The sequence below is a fragment of the Maniola jurtina genome, chromosome 2 (genome assembly GCF_905333055.1).
Source record: "Maniola jurtina chromosome 2, ilManJurt1.1, whole genome shotgun sequence".
In the NCBI taxonomy this organism is placed as follows: domain Eukaryota; kingdom Metazoa; phylum Arthropoda; class Insecta; order Lepidoptera; family Nymphalidae; genus Maniola; species Maniola jurtina.
The window spans coordinates 13,887,358-13,903,926 of record NC_060030.1 but is presented as its reverse complement, the minus strand read 5'-3'; the positions used below and the strand labels follow the sequence as shown (position 1 = coordinate 13,903,926).

The 16,569-nt window shown below is 37.7% G+C and overlaps 2 protein-coding genes across 4 annotated transcripts in view; one reads left to right on the top strand and one right to left on the bottom strand.

Annotated features, from left to right (window-relative positions):
* Positions 1-3,764, bottom strand: part of LOC123874131 (protein bunched, class 2/F/G isoform-like) — a 195,877-nt gene extending 192,113 nt beyond the window's left edge. For 2 of the 3 annotated variants that reach the window (XM_045919335.1, XM_045919343.1), the window contains exon 1: positions 798-3,758. In XM_045919335.1, the coding sequence (XP_045775291.1) occupies positions 798-3,517 (2,720 nt within the window). In that variant the 5' untranslated portion in view covers positions 3,518-3,758. Of the gene's footprint in view, positions 1-797 lie in introns of all 3 variants that reach the window. The other variant, XM_045919346.1, reaches the window with a different exon arrangement.
* A 1,746-nt stretch (positions 3,765-5,510) lies between these two features.
* On the top strand, positions 5,511-16,563 carry LOC123874147. The gene is made up of 13 exons (XM_045919358.1): positions 5,511-6,219; positions 6,289-6,452; positions 6,742-6,938; positions 7,229-7,343; positions 7,420-7,619; positions 7,697-7,950; positions 8,027-8,281; positions 9,138-9,282; positions 11,105-11,256; positions 11,682-11,861; positions 12,838-12,980; positions 14,553-14,765; positions 15,888-16,563. Exons 1-13 carry the CDS (start codon positions 5,931-5,933, stop codon positions 16,119-16,121), a joined length of 2,541 nt encoding a protein of 846 aa, XP_045775314.1. The 5' UTR covers positions 5,511-5,930; the 3' UTR covers positions 16,122-16,563.
* The last annotated feature ends 6 nt before the right edge of the window (positions 16,564-16,569 follow it).

Genomic DNA, 16,569 nt, shown 5'->3' with positions numbered 1-16,569 from the left:
ATATAATTTGAATAATATATTCCATCCTAATGTTGGTTCATAATCTGAACTAAAAATAGAATTCAATTAAGTATGATATTCTTCACTAAGTTGTTTAATCTTTAGTTATACTGTTAGACAGAACATACCTAAATTGACTTTGCTCAGGTTTAAGTTTCATTTAAAAAAAGAGTCGAGACATATTTTAATCTCTGATATAAATCTGTCTAGTTATTAACTTTAAGTAAAGCCTATGAAAAGTCAAAAGTATATTAACCTCAGCCTCGTTTCCTATTAATCATCAAACAAAAAATAAGTACATGATACATAACTAAGTCTAGGACACACAATAGTAACAAAAACAGAAATTCAACAAGTCAAAGAATATAAAAAGACCAGCTAGCAAAAAGCTGTCTTATGAAGTTATCACTAAGTGATAAAAAGTGTCACTTTTCCAGACAATCCCTGCTATACTTTAGAAAATATACTGACTATTGTTAATAATTATTGTAAGTTCAACTAAATTTTAAAAGGTTTTAGAAAACAAACAATACCAACAAAATTTTAAGGATAGGATTGATTGAGGCATCATTTCTTTCTAAAAACTACTATATATGCATTGTTGGTTATCTATTATTTGATAAGATAAACCAACTACCAACTATGAACAGATATTTAGTCTTTTGACTCGGAATTTAATCAATGCATACAAGTTATCATTAATGCAAGTTTATCTTATCTCGGAAAGGATTGTGGCTAGTATTAATTGCTTTTTTTATCAACATTTAGATACATGGCGCCAGGCAAAGTTGACTCACCTTTCATCCTCTGGAGGTGGTGCAGCCTGCGGCTCCTCCTTGCCATCGCCCGTGTCTCCGGCCTGCGAGCCGTCTGGAGGCACGTCCGGAGCACCACTATCACACGCATTCACATTCACATTGCTCACCACAGCGCCACTGATCGCATGAGACACCACTGCACTCACTGGGCTACCGAAGCCCTGACTGTCATGTCCCGGCTGAGCCGCATTGCTAACATACGCAGTTGAATTGACCGGCATAGATACCACTGGAGAGTTAGTCCCCGACACTGTCGCCTCCACGGGCGCAACACTGCTCTGTGACATCACAGGCACCACACCACCATATCCCAGACCCATATTGGTCTGAGATTGCACCACGTTCGCGTGAACACCTCCGCCCATTCCCACCGGCATGCTCTGCTGCATAGACATGGGTATGTTCTGATGAGTCATGGGCACTTGAGCAACTGGCTGGCTAGGAACATATTGCACGCTGCCCATCTGCCCCTGCTGCTGTTGCATCATATTCTGTGGCTGTGCCATATGTGTCGGCATCTGCTGACCAACGTTAGGCTGCTGGATGTATATTGGATCTGAGGCAGGCATTTGCATACTGGGCTGATTTCCATCTAGAGTCATCTGCATGTTCTGAGGAGCTGTCATCATTTGAATGTTCCCTTGCTGCATGCTTCCTTGCTGCGGAGCCATGGTGTGCACCGGAGCCTGCTGCTGTCCGGCCATCTGGAGATTGGCCGGCAACGTGGAACCCTGAGGTTGAGTAGCCATAGGCTGGAGATTGGAAGGGAGAGTTGCACCTTGTTGAGATGTTACAATACTAGTCAGCACCTCTTGCGGCAAGGTCTGCCCCTGCTGTGACATCTGAGATTGCTGTGCGTGATACTGAGGAACATTATGTTGAGGTTGAACCATTGGCTGCTGTGATGATGGAATGGTGGCGCTGATCATTGACTGTGGATTTGCTTGCTGGTTGACCGCTTGGTTGTACTGTGGCTGAGTGACGGCCATCCCTTGCTGTTGCATCTGAGGATGCATCCCTGGCACCACTGATTGCTGAGGCTGAGACGGCAGCTGGTGCATTTGAGTTTGCATCTGGGATATCTGTTGATTAGCTGCAGTTAACTGAGTGGGTATTTGCATTTGTTGTATGTGATTCGGCATTTGCTGGTTCTGCAACGCCTGCATTTGAGCCTGACTAGACAAATGTTGGAGTTGGGCTTGCTGAGTGCCCATCGCTTGTTGACCCTGGAGATGGTGAGTCTGTCCCATATTTGGTATCTGAGCCTGTTGCATCTGATGAATTTGTTGCGGGTTGGGCTGGCCTTGCATAGGTTGCATTTGAATTTGTTGCATTTGTGGTTGTTGGCCCGTCACTTGAGTTAATTGTCCCTGGTTGGGCATGCCTTGCATCTGAGGCATCTGCTGCTGTAGTTGCATGTTAGTGAGCTGAGCCTGAGGCAAATGCTGATTGATCTGTTGCATTTGCTGGTTAGGAATTTGCTGCATCTGCTGTGGCATTTGCTGATGCATGGGTATCTGCTGCATGGCAATACCTTGGGACTGTGCAATCACTTGTTGAAGCTGATGTTGAGGAAAGCTTTGTGGGATTTGCTGCACTTGCTGTTGCTGGTTAGGCTGAGGATGACTCTGCGTGACGTTCTGCATTTGAATGTGTGTCATGCTCTGTGGGTGTTGTTGTCCCACTGGCTGGTTGGTCTGCATGTTCTGGTTTGGCATTTGCTGTGGCATCTCTAGAGGAGGGGACTGTACGGACACTGACTGATTAACAGGCATTTGTTGTTGGACCATGTTAATAGGTTGGGTCAAAGATTGTCCCGGGGAAGCCATTGGAAACTGTTTCTGAACACCTTGATCCATTTGTTGCACAACACTCACTTGATCTTTAGGCCCCTTATTGCACAGATCGTTACACATAATATCATCATGTTGACTATCGTTTATGACCACTCCACTGTCGGGGGCTTGCAATGTATTAGTCTCGGTGACGTCTAAGTTGTTGTTGAGGGTGATCGGAGCATTCTGCTGGGTTGTAGTATGATCGAGATAGTCCATACACATCCACCTGCCACGGCGGAAAGGCTCAGTACTTTCGATTTTCACAACTTTAAATCTTTCATTTCTAACATGTTCTTGTATCTCCTTCATGCCTTCCTGCGGCTTGGAGTTGCCTATGAGGTTGATGATGCTGCCCGAGCCGGCGTTGGTGACGCTGACGTGCATGTCATTCGCCTCCGCGCTGTTGTTGGGCACGGCTCCTCCCAGCGGCGCAGCGGCGTCGGGCTGGCCGACGATCGCGAGCCCGTACTGCGAGCTGGTCGGGATGACGGGCGCACAGCCTAGCGATGCACTCGACGCGTTGTAGAATACGTCGTCTTTCGAGAAGGTATCCTCCGAGTAGCTCGGCGTTTCATTCTCTATGTCCGTCACCCTCGAGATGTCGTCGGTGTGAGATTCGTCTAGATCGTCTGCAGAGTCCTCGCCTGCATCTGTGCTCACCCGAGAGCCAACCGTCACACTGGTTATCTGAAAGGAAGATATTTTCCTTGGGTTATGGGCGGATTGAAGACTCGTCGGGTGAGTCACTCCCTTCTCCGACTCGTTCAGTCGAAGAGATTCACTCGTAGTGCGATGAACGACGTTGTTATACTTGTTTTTTTCACTAGTTTTATGTGACTTTTGAATCAGATTGTCAGCCATTATGCCGTCTGACTCGAATGACTACCTAAAGAAAATTTCACTGTTTATTGGCCTCAGAGACATTTGACAGACTTTTCAAACACAAATATGTATGTAATATAAAACCATTGTACACTCACAATTTCACAAACACAGTAATTTAGCTGTTAAAGTTCTTAAAATTCATTAGTAAACACACACAGATGTGAACATCTTTCAGACGGCAGCAACATGGCGGCCATTTATGCGCAATGCATTATGGTTGACAATTTGCAGTAGACTATAGACTAGATTGTAGACCTAAATTTTTAATTCCTCTGATACGGACGATAGATGTCACTAGTATCTTATCAAATAATTATATTTTTATACAATTTATAGTTATAAAAATATAGTTTTATTTTTAATTTAATGAAAACAATACATTAAAATCTTTCTAATACGTACATAAAATAAAGGAACACTCTTTTTTATCAAATCTATGGAATGTAACTTTATATAAGTACCTATAGCTCTAGCTGTTAGTGAATGCTTGCACCCAAGAAAATCGTTAAAACGTAGGACTTCACATGACTCAAGTTCTGAATATCCTAAATTTTTAACATCTTTAAAAAAGAAATAATAAAACAAACTTATCTAAAAAGTAGTTCTCAAATAATTATTAATTAAGTATATTTACGTATCTTTACGCTTATAAACTGAGCGAACTGGAAATTAAACTGTGTGCAGCCAAGTATGTTACAGGTTCAGCTACTTGGTAATAGATGGCGCTTAAATAAAATTCTATATCCAGTTTTCAGTTAGACTATTTGTTAGACTAAATTCCTTGGTCAAAGTGTGTTCAAGATCAAACTATGAACCATTTTTGATTTTTGTTATTTAAGGAATATCCATATTATCTACATTCAGGATTCCATACCAAAATGGTAAAAATGGAACTCTTATGGTGCGACTTTCTCCGTCCGTCGTCCGTCCGCCCGTCCGTATGTCTGTCACAGTCGATTTTTTTCAGTACGTGACTATTAAAGCTGTCGATTAGAAATTTGGAATAATTGTACATACCTATATACCACCCATTAGCCCATCATCATTGGAATAATTTTATTTTTATTTTATTTTTTTAATAAAAAAGGGAGAAAAATTGGGGGTTTGAAATATCAAAGTAAGGTAACTATAACGAGTGGGGTATCATATGAAAGTTCTTTACCTGTATATTCTAAAACAGATTTTTATTTATTTTTACGTTTTTGATTTATCGAGCAAAATGTCATAAAAAATAACGGTTTAACGGTGAAGAAAACATCGTGAGGAAACCTATACGAGTATGTCTAAGACTTCTTCATAATGTTCTCAAATGCGCACTTGGCTAGCGTGAGGTGTAAAGTATAATTTTTCGATTCTACCCCTTATTGGAGCTTGTTATCCTTCTCACCCGTATCTACACCAAAACAGTTAAGAGTAACCCTAAACTGCATCAACTACAGCGACAACTCCCGACATATTAATCATCATTATTATACATAGATAGAGCTAGCAAAAAATAAAATAATATTAATTATTTTTTACGTATGCATTTCCTACTTACAAAAATAACAAATAATATTTAAATCCCACTAACAGTCCGTCCGTCCTACTACCCAAAGAGAATATAATCACTATGCTACTACCAGTCCATCCGTCCCACTACCAGTAGCCCTTGGTAGTGGGACTTGGTAGAGGCAGCAAAGGAAGAAATTTTGCTTTACGCGGTAGAGATCAATAATAATTAGTACCTATGCAATCTAAAATATGAAAAAATTGCTTCAAGTTGCTGCAAATGTGAATCGGCCTTAAGACGTATGGGATGATAGGACATTTCATAAGGCAACTACTAGTAGAGTAGATAAATCAGACATAGGCACGTAAAAATAATTTAATTTATCCAAATAAATTTTACTTCACAATTCATATATCATAATATATACTACTACTACACTGATAGTAGATAATATGAAAGTATTTTAACTTACGACAAAGTTCAGCAAAGACGTTGTGGCCTGCGGGCTATTTCGCGATGATCGGCTTCATCTTGGGAACTAAGATGGGACCAGAAGCGCCCCGACCTCAGCTATTATCCGCAAGGTCTTCAGATCACCAGTCGATTTAGCCATCCCCACCAATCGCCGTGACACTTCTTAAACGAGGATAATTTGCTATTATTTGTAAATTGGCGTCTCGCGACGTCCGCTCCTGCCTGTCCGCTTCGCAGTCGTTCGGTAGCACGGGACCCTCCTGGCTTCCCGCTGCCACCGAACTACGACGTGTAATCCTTAAATAAATAATCGTCACATCACCGACAACCTCTGCCGCCGATCCGAGCGCCAGTCGATAAGATATATCTCGAGCACAAACACTGTAACTTAGTTATGAAAATGTGAATGCTTGTGAAAGAGAAATGGCAAGATCGTTAGACGATATCCCGAAAAAGTACACCGATGAAGACAACACTATGGACGACGACAGCGAACACCCTCCAGGATGTTTTCGCAGGATGGTAGTTTCGTTACGGATCAATCCCAATCTCGTTATGTTAAAAGTGACTCTATTTGTGATGTACGGAGCAACCGCGTCTCTATTACCATATTTGACGATTCACATGCAGAGTATAGGACTAACTGTGCCTGAAATTTCTTTTGTGTATTTAGCTTTACCATTTACTACATTTTTAAGTCCGCCTATAACAGGTAAGCTTTTTTCTTTTATGGGACGTACAAAAGTTGTACCCAGTATTGAAATTTCTGTGTTGGTTTTAGGATTTCTAGTTGATCGCTTCGGAGAGTATAAACCAGTAGTTATCACGGCTCTCATTTTAAACGCAGCATTTCATCATTCCCTGCTTCTGATTCCGCATCAAGAAACGCCTGGAGTAATGCCATCGGCTTATGTTATGCGCCATCCAATTAAACGGAGCGTTGAGGTAATGGCTATAGAAACATAGTTTATTTTTCAACGAATTGTCTCGTTACGCAGTTACATACTTAGCTCCTGCCCTCTAAGAATTTGAGCAAATCGACCTCATCCGGCTTCAGGTTGGATTAACTGGTCTCGTTATACAACAACTCCGAGCTATTTTAGATAATAAGGCTAAAAATTATGCATAGCAACAGCTACAGTATGCCATTTTATATATTTAATCCAAATCTTTTATTATTTTTTGTAAAACTAAAGCAAAACATATTTTATGTGTATTCATTGGTATTTAATAGATTTGGTGGAGCCCATGTCCTAGCAGAGAATGTCCCGATGAAGATGAACAGGTTGATTTTGTTCTTGATCGATGTATAGACCATTGCATGTTATCTATACCGACCGAACGCCCGGAGGTTGATCCAGCTGACGATAAAGATGATTTAGATTTCCATATAGAGCACAAATTTCATCCACCACGTCTCACCAACGCCAGGTTCCGTATTAATCATAACATCTTTTTTACGTCATAGTAATAAACTCTATTAATATTCTTGTAAACATTTGAAAATGAATCTAAAAATTAATTTACTTATTGCTAAGCCTTCTCCTTCTCTATAAGCTTATGAATTCGGCGTAAAGATAACGAGATGGTAAACCAAAACAAATACAGTACAGTCATGACATACAATATCTTTGTTTTATGTGAACCAATTTATAATGTTCAACTTTTTTTAATAAAAACAATTTTCAAGGCAATTTTTATTCAAAAATATTTTTTCACAGCTTCCTTAATATGACTGACGATGATGAAGAATTTAACGATGCAGCATTCTTTTTAATAGAAGTTCATGACGATTTAGGTGAACCGAAAGAACAACTTGGAATTGAAATGGAAAGGGTTGGTAATTGATAGCCATATACTTAGAGCAGGAAATAGTATTGTCAGATATGTTACAAGATATTTTCTATTACAGGACGACAATGATACAGTAACAGATTTCAGATCAAGGTTTGGCGAGAAACTACTGCTTGCTCAAGGTGTAAATATTACTGCTCTTGATAAGGAAGATCTAAGATGCGGTGGTCTTGTAATGCTGCATAATATGACAAAACTTTCGCAACAACGACTGGAATCTTTATCAGCTGACTGTATGGTCCAAAAATGTGACTTTAGGTAACCATCTCATTTGCATTTGGTTTGGTGTATGAAATTGAATTTGTTTATATTTACACAGAATTAATAATTTTTAGAAAAGGAGGCCCGGACATATGCCCTCCTGATTACAAAGAGAGCGATGACAAAACTTTTTACATTTATTTCTTTTTACGCTTCATGGGAACTATCATGTTATCTGCCGGCGTTACGATCATGGATCCTATAGCATTAACAATGATACAAAAGTATGGGGGAGACTTTGGTAGAGAAAGGCTATTTTCTAGCATTGGAATGGCAATTTTTTCTCCTATCACAGGCATGCTCATAGATATGAGGAGTAAACAAGTTGGTAAGTAGTGGCATTTTGTAATCGCTATCTTCAATGTCAATAAGCAGTCATTAATGTTTACATCGGTTTGTTGCAGGCTACACCGACTATTCAGCAGCTTTTTATACGTATGACGTCTTACTCCTAATATCAGCAATCACCGTCGCTGTAATGCCCCTAGGAGCAAAACTACCGGCTGATAATTTACTACACGATTTAGTGAACATAATTAAAATGCCACATATAATCATTTTTATATTCTTCCTTTTTGCTCTAGGAAATTTTTGGGGGTTTATTGAATCATATTTATTTTTATATTTGAAGGAATTAGGTGCTCCAAATTTCTTGCTAGGTAAGAGTATGGTATTTATTTATGTTAATATATTGCTCATAATAATACATACAGTGTAAACTCCATGTAACGTCACTCTATTTAACGACAAACTCCCTTAAGCGTCGAAATCAATTGGCTTCGGTTGGTTTAGCTTGTCTTTCATACCATGTTTCACTCTACATAGCATTACACCCACTCTCAATAACGACAACAATTGAGTAATAAAAAGTACCTTTTAAGTTGCTAAAATTAGTAAAAACTGCGCAGCTGTGTACGATCTATTGTCGCTTTATTATCCTAGCCCGCAATAAACTCGACTGTCGGCATCATGCATACGGAACATTCTAAGAAATTCGTTCTTTTGTTTACAAATTGGGATTGCTTGTACGTGTACACTGTTGTTGACCATGACTCATGAGTAGGAGTCATGGATTATCTATACCTTATCATATTCTTAGTTGCTCACAAACTTTCTAGCGTTCAAATAACATTCTTTTTTATGCACATAAATATACTTTTTCTTTTTCTAATTCTGATGTTTCTTCTCTCCATTTAACGACAACTCTCTATAACGCCATAAAATGCACAGTCCCTTCGGTGTCGTTATATAGAGTTTATACTGTACTTATTGTATATTTTCGTATTGCTGTAATAGATAAATTTTATCAATCAATAATAATTGTTCACCTTTGTTTTTCAAATAACTGTTATTGTTGATATACTTACTTCAAATAAAATAAATATTATTGTGGAATTCTTGAAAACTCAAGTAGGTACTCCTAATAATAAATCCGGTCACAAGGGAGTAGCTTGTTAAACAATCATTATATATAAGGCTATTACCTAGTGTATTAACACAAGTGCCAATGTCCAGGAATAACCGTGACCGTGGGAACACTGAGCAGCATCCCGTTCCTCTACGGCGCAGACGCTATCACATCTCGTATTGGGCACGTCAACGTCATCATTGTTGCCTTCTTCTCTCATGCGGCGAGGCTTGTTGGTTATTCCTTTATAGAGTGAGTACATGGACTTTTTTTACTTATTCTTAACTAGCTGTTGCCCACAACTTTGTTGGCGTGGATATAGGTTTTTATTAAAATCCCGTAGGAACTCCTCTTCGCCTTTATAATATTAGTTTGAAGTGATTTTTGAGCCTTTTAACTTGTTTAAAGTAGGCCACTATAATAGAGCAACAGATAAGATTATATGAACTGTCAAGCTTTTGGATTTTAATTTACACCTTGACCGTTAGGAAAACTGGTATCTGGTATACAATAATTATGTTAATGCGCTTCGATCTTAGACTGCACTACTTACTATCACGTAAGACAGCCAAGCGCAAACTGACGATTGAAGGAAAACTTAAGTTTGTTATGGGTTGTTAAAAAAATTTACTGGTTTCACAAATTTTTATTTTCTAAAAATAATAAAACAGGAACAGTAGGGTATAGAATTAATTTAACTAAAATAGGTATAGGTAGGCATGCAGGCATTTTATAGCTTGTTAGTTGTTACTACATTTGCAACAGAAAACATAGCTCTCATAACAAGTGTATTTAATAATAATGATCATAATATAAAATTAGACCGTTGTTTTAGAGTAACTAGTCATAATAGGGATATTTACATAAATCGCAGTCTGAGAAAACCAAATAGCTATAAGTTATGACAAAACAATGGTTTGCTTATCAGATAAAGGTTGACGATGTAGGTAAATTGTCATAAGCATATTTGTGATTGGCGGATCATAGTGTAAACTATTTTGCGCATACAGCAAGCGTTCTTCAGCTGCAGCAAAACGCAATATTTAGGTACAACAAATAAAATAGTGTCAAAAAATTGACACTATTTTATTTGTGATTTTTAGGCGTGAAAAATTATTAAGCTTCGAAAACTTTCATTTGTTATATCCACCAAGAAAGAATACTTACTTTTCAAAACAGAAAGTTCATGAGTTTTGTATTAATATCCTAATTTATTTATAAAGGAAGTTCAATGGATGCAGAAATGAGTAAGTAGTTAATTTATGTAGGTACATTATAATTTTCATATCAATTCTTTAGGTGCATATTCTCGGAAATAATGCGGTTCTTATACTTGATATGATTTATATGTCATTTTGTCCTTTTCCATTAAAATTCCATTTGCCGAGGTAAAGTACTTACGACGATAAAGCATTGTCAAGTTTATGAGCACAACGATCTAGTGTAGGTGTTACTTCTAACTCTACAATACTGCCTACATCATCATTACAATTATTACGACCTAAGTCATTATGATACCTACGGTGTTTAATAATAAGGTTTACTTTACCAATCACGTATTATTGCAAACTTAACGTCTTTTGTATTTTCTATCAACAGATAATCCTTATTGACTAAAATAATGTTATTGTTTTCGTCTTTGAATATCGCAATTGGTATTTCTATTTTTAGACAATTCTAAGATAATATTTACAAACTACTGATGTATTTTAATAAGTATAGAAAAAAGCTTTATTTCTAGTAGTCTGCCTGAATTTTCTTAAATTTATCGGTACCTCCAGGCAAGCGCACACCAATCTATAGGTAAGTAGATACTGATAAGTATATCGTTTAACTCAGATGGCTCGTGATGTAGGGTACGGTTTGCGGGAAGGTAACAGTTGACTTGAAATCAAGAAATCCAACATCACTATCACCATCTCGCAATCCGTATACTACCTCGCGAGCTGTCTCAGTCAAGCAGTACACCTACCTCTAGATCTCATGTTCATTTCTTTACGACAGGCATAATTTTCGTCAAACCCAAGCCATACTAAGAATTATTAAGATTTATTATACTAGTATACCTTTTCAGAAACTCGTGGTGGTGTTTTCCCTTCGAAGCCATGGAATCGTTGTCTGTACATTTAATGTGGGTTGCAGCAGCGACATACTGTGCGATGTTAGCTCCAAAGAACCTTTTGGCAACACTGATTGGTGTCCTTGGAATGGCTCATTTCAGTTTAGGTAAGAAATTATGGCTCAGCTATGACACTTCACATTTCCAAACCATTTTCGGTAATTACGAAATTTTCAGCATTCTGTAAGAGCAAGTTCGTTTCGTTCATATGGATTTATGTATATTCACAACTCCATGGGAAAATTCCGCGATATAAAGTATCCAATGTTTATATTACGTCTCCAAGATGCCAGCTATCTCTTTGCCAAATTTGATCAAAATCGGTACAGTAGTTAAGCCATGAAAAAGTAAAAATCAGACACACATTCGAAGTTTTATTTCGTAGTAAGTATAGATATTGCAGGTTTACTGCCTTTCGTCACGTATACTTACTACTTTGAACGTGACGTTAACTTTTAGCTCAGTGCTGGAAAGGTTCAATACAATAATTTACTTATTAATAAGATCTTTATTGTTGATTTTATTTATCCAGGAAGGGGCAGTGGTAGCTTTGGAGGTGGGCTTCTCATTGCTTCTTTGGGTACGAGAGAAGCTTTTCGGTACATGGGTCTTATCGCTTTCCTTGGTGGTGTTCTGTATGGCCTCTTGCATTATTTCTGGCTAAGAAAAACCACTATGACTGGATTTCGTGATGCTGTTGATCCTGATACGGGTAAGTTTCGATTTTGGAAAGATAAGATATTTTTAATTTACCTATAACTAATCACATTTTTTCAGATTTGTGTAATTAATCAGATTAATTCAGATTTGTGTAAATAATTTTAGTGAAAATTTATGATTGACGTGTATCTCAAAATGGCAGAATAACGGAACAAAAATAATTTGCTCATGTACCAAGTACGTGATATAGGTGCATACTATATGTATAAAAGTAAGACAAATAAATAGATTCCAAAGAATAGAATTAATGTTAGACATGTTTATTACTTATTTACAGAAAAAATTAAAAAATATTTGTAGAGTCAATGGATAATTGTCTTTAGTATATTATAAGATAATTTATAAGCGTAGGTTAAAGTTAAACTACTAATTAGTCACAAACTAGGCTAGATCGTAGATCAAGTAGCTCATCGGCATTCATTCAGCATAATAAGAAAGAAAATTTGTGCAGTACAATATAGTTACTTGCTCCGTATCTTTGAAAATATTTACATTAATAAGTTATTGAATTTATAAGTAGGTAACACAAAAAAATAGTAATTCATAAAAAATCTAAATTATCCGAGCAATCATGCTGCTTAAAGCCCAATACACAAGCGCAATCGCCTTGCTAGATTGTCAGGCATAACCATTGGTTTGATTAACGCCAGTTCTGGGGTTTCCTACAGCCTACCTGACGCTTGGATCAAATTTAATTTGCTTAATACCCTAATACAGAACGCACACGTAAAACAGGAAGATTCTTGTTAATATTTAAGTAGTTTTACAAGAAACAACAAGCTTAATTCGCTATAACCCGCCAAAACAGACAAATCTATATGGCACAACGCGTAGCATCTGATTACCTACTCCGCCCGTCTGCCCATTACTACACATACAGGGCAAGTAATATGCATCACCATCACACATATAACACTAATCTTCTATGTTTTAATAGTCTTATAAAGCAATTTGTCGTTGGATTACAGAAAGCGGGGAAGGTGACAAGCTAAACAGCGAGCCTTTACGCAAGGATGCGGAGACTATGGTGTCACTGGAGAGACTGCATATAATCACTCGCTTTAACCCACTAGGTTCTTTGCATTCCCTGTCGAGAGGCTCGCGAGCGAGGGTAAGTGAAGGAATAGATCGGCCTCGTAAATAGATCCGATAGGAAAAACAAGTTGTTCTTATCGGGCAAACACTCTGTGGTCTGTGATCCTGTGATATACGTCATGTATACCGCCGCATGTTTACTGTTTGCGGTCAGTTCACAGTTCACACTTAGGTTAGGTTAGTAATAACGGAAGTCAAAATTTAACATTTCAGAGTTCTAAAAGATTTAATTTAGCTACAGTATTAAAAATCTGCTTCACAAAGAATCTGCAGAAAAATTTAGTAGTTATTTGTCTTTTCTGTTATCTATACATATAATAAAATTGTAGAAAAGTGGTGTCTGTACAATGGAAATATATATAAAAAAAGTAGCAGGGGTTGTTATTATATCGATGCCGAACCCGAAATTGTAATTAATTTTTTTTTGTCTGTTTGTCTGTTTGTCTGTGTGTTTGTGCACGCTAATCTCAGAAACGGCTTATTCGATTTAGATACGGTTTTCACTAATATATTGTAGTAAGCTTCACTTAGGATTTAGTGTTTATTTCATGTCAATCGGTTCATAAATAAAAAAGTTATGTCAATTTAAAGAATCACGGTGCCTCGCGCCTGAGCGTCCGTGGCTATATAAAGCGCGAAAAGTCACTATTCCACGCGAACGAAGTCGCGGGCACAGCTAGTTATATTATATCTTTTCAAAAGATTTGGTACCCAAGTATTTCTACTTAAGTGAAACTTTACTATATTATGTATCACTTTTTAATCACATATAAAATGTATAAAATAAAATCTTTAGCCTATTAAAGGGTTAAATTGAATTAGAAAATAAAAATAATATTTTTCGAATTTCGATTTTTTTTTGAAAACGCCATCTTTTGGCGAGTAGTAAATGTAAAAGTTTCAAGTTAGGAAGTGTCGCCGTTTGACGATAGATGGCGTAGGACTTATTTTATGTTTATATTTTGTGATAAAATTATTTTACTTAATTTTTTAATTTTTAAATTGAAAAGAATAAGAAAATATGGTTCTTGAAATATATTTAAATAGGTATCACCTAAGTTTTAATATTATCTAATATGTAATCTTTAACGGTCAGGCGCCTAGGTTAGGTATTAGGTAATACATATTCCTAACTATAGCTTGATGCAGACTTGTATATATATAGTGATCTGTGGCTTGATGTGCTGACTGCTGTTGCACTGCAGTTATTTATTCCATAACCTAAGTTCAGTATATTTATGAATCCTTGGTTCATTGCCCAACATGATATTTGAAACATATCGTTAGCGGGAGCTTTCGAGGTTACGATTAAGTATACTTATGGGTGTTATTATGGTGTTAGTTGTTGAACACAGACCACAGTTTAGCGATCGTACAGAAGCGAAGGTATTTACGTAGGTATGTACCTACTTGCGACAGATCTTCTGAGGAGGCTAGCGGCACAGAATACCTACATTGAATATAAGATGGCGCTGATCGTAATGGTCGTATTATCAGAGATAATATCTCTGCGTATTATTATTTCTGTGTTACCACTATATAATCTATCATTTTTTTTTACTAAAGAGGAATGATTACCCTTTCGCAGCTTTCCCAAGGCGACATCAACGAGCTATGCCGCAGCCGCAGCGGCAGCAACAGCCAGCGCCGCTGCAGCAACATCGAGATATCACCCAAATCTCCTCAAGGCTCCGCCTCCAAAGTGGACCTGCTTCGATCTGCGCTGGAGATCAGTCACCAGCAGGGCAAGGGGCATATATCCAACCCTGTGCTGTCCAGTCAGACTAGACCTACGTATAAGGTAAGTAGGTATTATATACCTATCTAACGGCAAACCTCTTGAATGTTTTGAGATTCTAGTCTTCTAGTCATAGCCATCACTCTATCACACTATCACACTTCACACTAATATTATAAAGCCTAAAGTTTGTATGTGTGTGTGTGTGTGTGTGTGTGTGTGTATGTTTGTTACTCCTTCACGCAAAAACTACCAGACGGATTTGGCTGAAATTTGGAATGGAGATAGATAATATCCTGGATTAGCACATAGGCTACTTTTTATCCCGGAAAATCAAAGAGTTTCCACGGGATTTCGAAAAACCTAAATCCACGCGGGCGAAGCCGCGGGTATCGGCTAGTAATATTATAAAGGCGAAAGTTTGTATGTGTGTGTGCTTGTTACTATTTCACGTTAAAACTACTGGACGGATTTGGCTGAAATTTAGAACGGAGATAGCTTATACCCTGGATTAACACATACGATACTTTTTATCCAGGAAAATTAAAGAGTTCCTACGGGATTTTTAAAACACCTATTATACAATAACGAACGAAATCGCAGGCATTAGCTAGTTGTATCTAAAGTGACGGCAAACTTCTTGAATGTTCTGATATTCTAGTGTACTAGTCATAGCCATTATTATAAATGCGAACGTGTGTTTTTTTTTGTTAGTCTAGGTTTGTCCTTCAATCACATCACTACGGGGCAACGGTTTAACGTTTGTTGCGTGGTTATTGCTGACATAAGCTACTTTTTATCCCAAAAGTTAGAGTTTCCACGGGATATTAAAAAAATGCATGTGAACGAAGTTGTAGGCAGTAACTTGTTAATTACAAAGCCTTTTCCCCGCCCCGCGACCAAACTAGGGTGCACCGGTGTACGTTCTCCTAATTGTCTTCTCCAAGAGACTCCAAACTCAGCTCTGTATTCCCTTACTTTTATAGTTCGATGAGACGGACATCCGAAAGACCGGATACAGGTCAGGCACGCTATTAGAAAAAACCCAGTAACTTATTATAAACGATGCATTTTCCCAATGCAATTTTGTTTGCTTGTTTTTTTGATTTTTAATTAATACTCAAGGTCATTCAAATACCTACTGCCCGGTTTTTTTTTCAATTCAGAGTTTTTTTTTAATTTCAGCTAGCCAATAGCGCACCAAAGTTAACTCAACGAAACAATATCTCTCAACCGGCCCTCTCAGAATACGATAGACGTCGAGACTCAATACCAGAGGAAGCTGAGGAAGATCGCCTGGCCCCTTCGCAAAAGCCGGGCAAGACCAAGAGTGATCATCTACCACCACCGCCCACTTACGATGAGGCTACACGGGAAAAGAGGAAAAGTTGGCATTCCGATGACAGCACTCCCACTTAACCTCTTTAAAAAAGCTTGAAATTAAAAAAAATGAATAGAAATCGATTAAAATGTACCTTGTACCCTGTAAAGAGCCTTTACATTTAGAGCCTAGATTTGGCGGGAATATTTGGAATTTGGAGTTGGATGGTCTGCTATGTTAAAAATGGATCGCCCTAAATATATTATGTTTGGCAAAGCGTTGTTTTTATATGTCTATTAGAGGTGCTGACCATTATTTCATAGGTACCTAAATATAAAATATCTATAAATTATCTGAGTAGCACAAATAAGGAAAATATGTCGTTCCTGTCTGTTCGAGTTTTTACGAAAAACACACACGAGGCTCAGCCAGGTACTATGGTATTATTTGACTTACAAGTACTGAAATAATCTCTATTGTAATTCGTATTGAATAGTTAATAATAATAATGTATAAATAAATAATTAGATACTAAGCCTATCGATT